Source organism: Punica granatum, chromosome 1 (genome assembly GCF_007655135.1).
Source record: "Punica granatum isolate Tunisia-2019 chromosome 1, ASM765513v2, whole genome shotgun sequence".
Taxonomy (NCBI): Eukaryota; Viridiplantae; Streptophyta; class Magnoliopsida; order Myrtales; family Lythraceae; genus Punica; species Punica granatum.
The window spans coordinates 30,737,779-30,746,691 of record NC_045127.1 but is presented as its reverse complement, the minus strand read 5'-3'; the positions used below and the strand labels follow the sequence as shown (position 1 = coordinate 30,746,691).

The 8,913-nt window shown below is 55.7% G+C and overlaps 1 protein-coding gene across 1 annotated transcript; it reads right to left on the bottom strand.

Annotated features, from left to right (window-relative positions):
* Positions 1-924: 924 nt before the first annotated feature.
* LOC116205227 (uncharacterized protein Mb2253c-like) lies at positions 925-1,575 on the bottom strand. Its single transcript, XM_031537755.1, has one exon. The coding sequence runs from the start codon at positions 1,573-1,575 to the stop codon at positions 925-927; it is 651 nt and encodes a 216-aa protein (XP_031393615.1).
* Between the last annotated feature and the right edge of the window lie 7,338 nt (positions 1,576-8,913).

Sequence of the window (8,913 nt, the reverse complement as noted above, 5' to 3'; positions counted from 1 at the left end):
AGAGTTGGGTGCGACATGTAGAACTTTCCTCAGGACGAGGTCACCGAGGCTGAACTCTCGGGAGCGGACCTTGGCATTGAATGCTCGTGCCATCCTCTGTTGGTAGCACTGTCCGTGGCATAGTGCTTTCAACCTTTTCTCATCGATGAGGTTTAGTTGCTCGTATCGCTGCTTCGCCCATTCCGCTTCTGCAAGTTCTGCCTCCGCAAGAATCCTCATGGAAGGGATCTCCACTTCGATTGGGAGGACTACCTCCATGCCATAGACTAGGGAGTACGGAGTTGCCCCGGTTGAAGTCCGTATGGATGTCCGATACGCCAAGAGTGCATAGGGGAGCATCTCGTGCCAATCCTTGTAGTTCACCGTCATTTTTTCGATGATTTTCTTGATGTTCTTATTCGCCGCTTCCACCGCACCGTTCATTTGGGGATGGTATGGGGTGGAGTTGCGGTGTCAGATTTTGAATTGTGCACAGAGCTCGTCAATGACCTTGTTGTTCAGGTTCTTGGCGTTGTCCTTGATGATTGTCGCGGGGACCCCGTACCGGGCGATGACGTCGCTTCTGAGAAAACGGGCCACGGCTTTTGCGGTGACCGACGCGAGAGTGATAGCCTCGATCCACTTGGTGAAGTAATCAATTGCCACCAAGATGAACATGTGCCCGTTAGACGCTTTGGGGTTGATCGAGCCGATCACGTCCATCGCCCACATTGAGAAGGGCCACGGGGCCGTCATAGGGCGTAGCTCGTTGGGCGGCGCCTTAATCTGATCGGCGTACACTTGGCATCGGTGGCAGTGTCTGACATGCTTTACGCAATCAGTCTCCATGGTGGACCAATAATAGCCTAAGCGCATGATCTTCTTGGCGAGCATAAGGCCATTCATGTGGGGCCCACAATTTCCTCCGTGCACCTCCTCCATAAGTCATAGCGATTCGTGTTCGTCGATGCACCGGAGGAGCGTGGAATCGAAAGAACGGCAGTATAGTATCTCACCGCTCAGAAAGTAGTGCATCGCAAGGCACCTGAGCGTCTTTCGATAGCGGCGATCGGCGAACAGGGGATATTGGCCTGTTTGCAAGAAGTTCTTGATGTCCTCGTACCACGGCTTCGCTTCGGACGCTTCAATCGTGTTGCAGTGGGCCGGGCCTTTGGCCACTTCGATCTCGAGGGTTTTGACGATGTTCCCCTCTGAAATACTCGCCATGGATGCAAGTGTCGCAAGTGCGTCTGCGAACTGATTCTTCGCCCGTGGGGTGTAGGTGAATGAGATCTTCTCGAAATTCTTCGCCAACTCCTCAAGGTATTCGTGGTACGGGACTAGCTTCGTGTCTTTCGTCTTCCACTCCCCCAACGTTTGGAAGAATGTGAGCATGGAATCGCCAAACACCTCTAACTCCTTCACCTTGAAATCAATCGCCGCTTGTAGACAGAGGATGCACGCCTCGTACTCGGCCACATTGTTGGTACAGGAGAAATCCACTTTCGCAGCGACGGGGTAATGGCGCCCGTCCGAGGATATCAAGACTGCCCCAACTCCGGATCCCACGGAATTGACAGCCCCGTCGAAGTACATCTTCCACGTTGGCTCCTCTTTCTCTTCATCTACCTGGAGGATTCCTTCATCCGGGAAGTCCGTGTTGATCGGCGTGTCGTCGTCGATCTGGAATTCTGCTAGATGGTCGGCAATCGCTTGTCCCTTGACAGACGTGCGAGGCACGTACTCTATGTCGTATTCCGTCAACTGACATCACCATTTTGCGATGTTCCTCATGGAGGAAGGGCTATCGAGCAAATACCGCAAGGGGTCTGCTTTCGACAATAAGCGAATCGTGTGATAGAGTGTGTACTGCCGGAGCCTTTGCATGACCCATACCAACGCAAAACACATCTTCTCGATCTCCGGATAATTGGATTCCCCTTCGGTGAACTTCTTGCTCAGGTAGTATATCGCCCTTTCCGTGCGCGTTGACTCGTCTTCTTGCCCTAGCATGCATCCTAAGGATTGCCGGCGTACCGTGAGGTACAAAATGAGGGGCCGGTTCAGCACGGGTGGTACCAATATCGGCGGCTGAATTAGGTAGGCCTTGATGGTGTCAAAGGCCTTCTGGCACTCGTGGTCCCGCTCCATCGCTGCATTCTTGCGAAGCAAGCGAAAGAGCGGTTGGCACTTATCTGTCAGGTTTGCAATGAAGCGCGCAATGTAATTCAGTCGCCCCAAGAAGCCGCGCACCTCTCGGACCGTTGACGGCGAGGGAAGCTCTTTGATCGCCTTGACTTTATCCGAATCCACCTCTATACCGCGCTCACTGACCACGAATCCTAGCAGCTTTCCTGACCGAGCGCCGAATGTGCACTTTGCCGGATTAAGCCGGAGTTTGTATTCTTTTAGGCTGTCGAAAAGGCGCTTCAGGTTGACAAGGTGGTCTTCTCCTTCTTTGGACTTGGCGATCATGTCGTCGACATATACCTCGACTTCCTTGTGCATCATGTTGTGGAATAATGTGACTATAGCCCTCTGATAAGTTGCCCCCGCGTTCTTAAGGCCGAAAGGCATAACGCGGTAGCAAAAGGTTCCCCACATCGTAGTGAACGTCGTCTTGAGTTTGTCTTTTTCTGCCATCCGGATTTGATTGTATCCGGAGAAGCCGTCCATGAAAGAGAATTGGGCGTGGCGTGCCGTATTGTCGACTAGGACGTCTATGTGCGGCAGGGGGAAATTGTCCTTAGGGCTAGCTTTGTTTAGGTCTCGGTAGTCGACGCAAACTCGGACCCTTCCATCCTTCTTCTCTACTGGCACAATGTTCGCCACCCACTCGGAATAATTGCAGACCTCGAGGAACCCCGCGTTGATCTGCTTGACGACTTCCTCCTTGATGCGGAGGAGAAGGCTAGCTCGCTGTCGTCGTAACTGTTGCCGCTTGGGCGGGAGTTTCTCAGTGTCGAGCGGGAGAAAGTGCTCGACTATTGAGGGGTCTAAGCCGGGCATGTCGGCATAAGAGCAGGCGAAGGCCTCCTGATATTCTTTCAGGAAGTCGATCATCCGGGTTCGCTGTGTAGGGTCGAAGGCTGTCCCGATCTTCAGGGTGCGAGGCCCTTCTTCAGTACCCACGTTGATCTCCTCTGTTGGCTCGACCGAGGTGATTTGATGGTCTTCGAGGCGACGCAAACTCTCTTCTATCTCGGGCACTTGACTGTCCTCGGGAAGCCCTTCCCCAAAGTAAACGGGTTGGGGCTTGCCGAGGTGCTCTCGGGATAGGTTCGAATCGAAGTGTCGAGGATTTGGATTCGAGTGGAGCTTGGAAATTCGAAAGAATCGTCTTAGAAAATTTATAACGATGTGCAATAGAGAACGGGAGAAGGAGAAAGAATGCAAGGGAATTCAAAAAAATGCGTGAGAGATTTCATTGATGTAGTGAACAAGAAGCCATAATAGAAACCCCTTTCCCGTCGTGTGGCGCATGGCTATGCCGACACTCGGGGAACATCTTATACATAGATAAGCCTTACACATCGGCAATCACAGCCGAGTAGCGCGGGACTGAGGTCTAGTTGTCTAGCTCCTCGTTTTCCTATGCCAGGCGGATGTGAACCCCTGAAGAAATCTCCTCAGTGACAGCGTACACGGCTGACGGAGTGGCAGGAGTGTCGTCGAAGTCCGAGGAAGGGCCGTCAAGGGTGCCTCCTATGGTGCGTGAAGGCCCGGGGAAGAAATGCGATAGCGGGGGGACTGGAGAGCCCCTGTTGAGCCTCCCGTAGTGTACAGCAAGGCGATGAAGGTGTTTGCCCCTGCGGGCCTCGATGATTTCATGACAGGAGGGGCGAAAGCCGAGTCCCCTCCTGTGTTTGTACTCTTCGACTTCGATAGGGCGGTTAAACCCTTGCCCGCGCACCCCGAGGCCGGTGCCGGGAATGTAGTTGTTGCGCAGGAGAACCTTCCCTATCATGCGGTCGGCACGGGACGGTCCACTTTCTCCGTAGTCCCGGATGACGGAGATGGTTTCGAATGAGTGGAAGGGGAGGTTTTCGTCGTCCCCGACGCTGATATAGGGCACTGCTGTCTCCTTGTAAATGGCGTAATCCTCCTCTCCTTTCACCGTAATGAGTTTCTCCTCGACGATGAACTTCAACCGTTGGTGCAGGGAAGAGGGGATGGCGCCGGCCGAGTGGATCCAAGGCCTCCCGAGCAACAGGCTGAACGCATTCGGGATGTCGAGCACCTGGAACGTGATGCTGAACGAGCATGGGCCAACATCTATGAGGAGGTTGATCTCCCCGTTGACCTCCCTGTGTGAGCCGTCGAAGGCTCGGACCGCTGTCTTGCTTGGGCGGACCCGATTGAGGTCCACGTTCATCTGTTTCAGGGTGGTCACCGGGCAAACGTTAAGGGCGGACCCGTTGTCAATCATGACCCGGCCGATGATGTAATTGTTGCACATGCAAACAATGTGCAACGCCCGCGAGTGTGACCAACCCTCGGATGGGAGCTCGTCGTCCGAGAACGAGATAGTGTTGGAAAAGATGGACCCGACCGTCTCCTCTATCTTGTCCGGGGGTGTTTCCTTCGGGACTTGTGCCGCGGTCAGTACCCGGAGGAGGGCCTCCCGGTGAGGTTCCGAGCCGAGGAGGAGTGCGAGCAATGAGATATGGGCCGGGGACTTGGCCATTTGGTCGACCACTTTGTATTCGCTTGCCTTCACGATCTTCATGAAAGCTTCGGCTTCCTCCTCGGTTACCTTCTTAGACGAAAACGGTGAGCTTTCGGGCGCCGCCCCGACTTTAACGGCGGGCGCTTTCCCCTTGTCCTTGGCCGCCGAGCTCTCATACACCCGTCCCAAGCATGTCACCCCCATGACACTGAATTGCTGCTCGACGCTCCCAACACTTCCTTCGTAGGTCCAGGGGACCTTGCTATCTGAGTACGGCTCCCGGACAGGGATGTCGACAACGAACGGGGCCGACGAGGCCGCGTGTCCCGTGAACCCGATTGTGAGTTCTTCGGGAGTGTAATTGATCACGAAGGGAAGGGGATTCTCTTACGCTTCTTCGTCCCTCTCCGAGACTCATATAGAAATCATGTTGATGGACGATCCCGAACTCAGCCTATGGTCCGGGAGGGGGTTGGCCTGCACATTTGGAGGCCTGACGGCGTTGAAAGTGAGTCTATTGCTGTTGATCCTCCTCTGAATCTCATCCCGTAACCTCCAACAATTGTCGAGAGTGTGCCCCGGCGCGCCCTGATGATATTCGCAGCGCTTGGATTGATCCTGAACGGACGGGTCGAAGTTCGGACCCGGGGATATCGGCTGAATCTGATTTTCCGCCAAAAGTTGCCGATATATATGAGAGATGGGAGCGGGTAGAGGTGTGTATTATCTGCGGGGTCGATGTTGCGAGGTGCCGACCTGTAGACCCTACGAAGTGGGGTTCTGTTGCGCCGGTGGAGGGGCTCTCGACACCGGGGGCCTAGGCTGAGGGGACTGAGCTGACGCGGGCGCGTAGGGGTCGTATGATTGCGAGGTCATTGTTGGCGGGACCGGCGAAGTCGAGTAATAAATCGACTGAGGTTGATGCTGTGGAGGTGGAGGGAAGTATGTCGGAGCGGCAGTCGGTGTGGTCGTGAGATCCACCGAAAATTGTTGGGACGTCTGATGTGCCGTATTGACGACGTTAACCGAGACTTCCTTTCCTCTCCTCCCACCGGAAGACGGGGACATTGCGGGGGCTTTCTTTGATGGCTCTTCTCTTTTGTCGGCGGGGCCTTCCATTCTTCCGAGCTTGATCCCCAAATCAAGCTTTTTCCCGGCCTCGATGAGGTCGGAGAATGAAGAGGTGTGGGCCAATAGGTGCGAATAATATATCCCTCTCAGCGTGGAATGAAACAACTGAACCTGTTGTGCTTCGCTGATTGGAGGGATGTGTTTCGCCGCTTGGGCACACCACTTAGCAGCGTACTCTTCGAACCTTTGGCCCCGCACCATCTCTTTTGTGCTCAGCTCCAGGAGGGTGGGAGGCGCTTCTGCGCAATATCGGTATTGGTCGATAAACTTCCGGGAGAGGTCCTCCCATGTCGGAATGTCCTCGGCCTTCAACGACAGGAACCAGTCGAGAGCGGATCCCGATAGGCTGTCTTGGAAGGAGTGGATGACGAACTCCTCGTACTCCCAATACTGTAGCATATTTCCTCGGTAATGGCGGAGATGGTGGCGTGGGTCCGTCGTGCCCACGTAGGCCTTGAACTCCGGGATTTTGAACTTCGGGGGCAGCCGCATGCCTGGGAATAAACTGTAGTCACCGCAGCGCGCATCGAGTCGAGCATCATTTGCTTGCAGGGCTCGTATTGTTTCTTCCATTCGCTTCAGTCTGCGCTCTTGCTCGGCGTCAGCCTCGGGTTAGAAGTGCGTTGGTGAGGCGAACTGGGCCGCATGAGTCGGCGTGCCCGGTTCGTGGAGGGTAGTGTTTATGGGGGGTGGCGCCGGGTAAGAGAGGCCGGCATGGGGTTGTTGTAGCGATGAGTAGGGTGGAAACTTCGTGGTTTGGAAGTGGATCGGAGTAGGTGCACCTGAGGTCGGGAAAACCGTCAGCGGAGGGACTGTATAGGCGGTAGCCGGGGCCGGCATGGAAACAGGCGGTGGCGCGGATAAGACCTGATCTGAAGTGAGGAATGCCGCCGGTGGAAGAGGGACGGCCGTGGGGGCCGGCGGTGGCGGATCTGGGCTGGTGAAAGGTTGAGCCATGGAGGTATGCAGCGTTGGTAGGGGCGGGCGCATCCATGTTCTTCGGGGCTTGGGTCGGTGGAATCCCGGGTGCTGGGTCGACTGTCGACCCTTGCCCCGGTGGAGGCGTGGAGCTCGAGGAGGCACGGTTCGGCCCTCTAAGTAGGGTGAGTAGTTCTGCCATGTTGGCAGCCATTTGGTTGACCGTGCCCTCAAGTGCCGTGATGCGGGCTTGATCGTCGGAGGTGGACGACGTCAGTGGGGCTTGTGGAAGGGGCGCCCCTAAAGACGTTGGGGGCAGGAGATGTGTTGAGGGGGCGCTCGAATACGCCAGGAGCACGCCTGCGGGAGTCGGAGGCGGCGGCGCGTGCGTCAGGGGTGGTTGAGAATGAACCGAGACTGACGGATTAACTTCCTCGGAGATATCGGCTTGATCCCCTTCCGCCATCCTGAGACGTTGACGAGTCGGGTAACGGTGCGACGCTAGTTGCGATCACCTAGATTACAAGAATGTGTAAGGACCATGCGATATTCTGAAGGACAAGTGCGGAGTAAATAAGATAATGAGATGTACGAGATGCATGAGTTTTTGAAACGCTAATGTCATTGCATTGATCAGATTCGAGTTCCATAATTTTACAAAATACCACGCACGGAAGGAAAAAAAAAAGGATCGTAAACGTAAAGCCGACATCCCTTTGCGCTCGGTGGCCGCTTAAAAGCGGCGTAAGTCCGAGCGAGGGCAAAAATGGGCGCATCCGCTAATCCTAGGGGTGGGCGAGGTTGCGTGCCCTTTTGTGCACTCAGTCCAACTGCGCGCTCAAACGGGCCATCTCCCGGTCTAGATGTGCGACTCGGGCGCGTGCTCGAGTCAATTCCATCTGAAGCTCCTGTAGTCCGCGACCTCTGCGCGGGAATCAACAAGCTCGCAACGGAGCCTATCTCGTTCCTCCCTGACGGCCCGTAGCTCCGCGTGCATGGCCGCCTGGATGGAGCTTTCGGCTTCTGGAGCGAGGGTAGATGTAGCTTGAGGAGTCGGGGTGGCCTGGGACCGTTGTGGTGGTGTCGATCCCTGCGGGTAGAACTAGGCAACGTACGCTGATGTGGCGGAGAATGCTCGCTCTTCGTCGGTGGGGTGCTCGGGGAAGTATAGACGCCGTATGGTGCTAGCGTCCCGTTGGCGGCGGATCTCCCGAATCTGTAGGAATCTTGCGGGGGCCGTGGACGTAGAGTCGGCCCATTGGATACGGAAAGGTAGGCGGTCCGCCTCGGCGGGAATGTCCTGTAGGCCGCCGAGTTGTCTGATTACCCGGCCGGAGAATATGAGCGTGCTCCCCAAGTGGCTGAGAAGGGGAACTCCCACAATTCCGGGACATCACGTGATTATGGGGCCGCCGGGATTCCATCGGGCGACCCATAAGAACCGTGCGGGCGTCAACTCACGCCAAAAACGCCTCCATTCCGAGAAGCTGTGCTCGAGAGGCGGGATGACTGGTGCAAGGCGTTCGATCAACGAACGCTCGTCAGAGATGTAGGAGAACGGATGTGATGAGCAAAAGGGGCGGACGTGCGCGAGAAGCCAAGTCTGCAGTAGGTGTAGGGATCCCCTCATCCTGCTGCGCCGAACCTCCCTAACATAGTCAAGAGACCGAACGGTCTCGACTAATAAAGCCTCCACATAACTATGGCCTCCCACCGCTTGGAGGACGACTTGGGCTATAGCCCCGTCAATGAAGTTCGGCGAGTACGGGAGCAGGAGAGTGCCGAAGACCAAGAGCAGGAATCCATGACAGGCATCGCGCTGATAGGAGGCCGTTGTAGGTGTCATTGCGCGGAGGAGTGTCCAATCGGAGAGCCACGCAATCCTGATGCCTTGATCCCACCTCTGATGAAGCTCCTCGTGGATGTCTTGAGTAGGTATGTGGAGAAGACTGGAGAGCTGACTCTGGACGGTTGTGAACGGGTTAGGCACGAAGATGCCGTGGGTCGTGGGCGTAGGCCTCTGGATGAGTGCCGTGTACTCCTCGATCGTAGGGGCTAACTCCGTCCCCTGGAAGTTGAATACTGCGTGCTCGGGATCCCAAAATTCGATGGCGGTCCTCAAGAAGATCCAATCCACCGGGGTTTCGGTGAACATGACCATATCTCCGATGATGCCCTGGATGAAAGCGTGATCCACCGGCCGGAGAGTCCTCCAG

Coding starts and splice junctions, on each gene's coding strand:
- LOC116205227 (XM_031537755.1), bottom strand. CDS start 1,575: ATGTACTTCGACGGGGCTGTCAATTCCGTGGGATCCGGAGTTGGGGCA.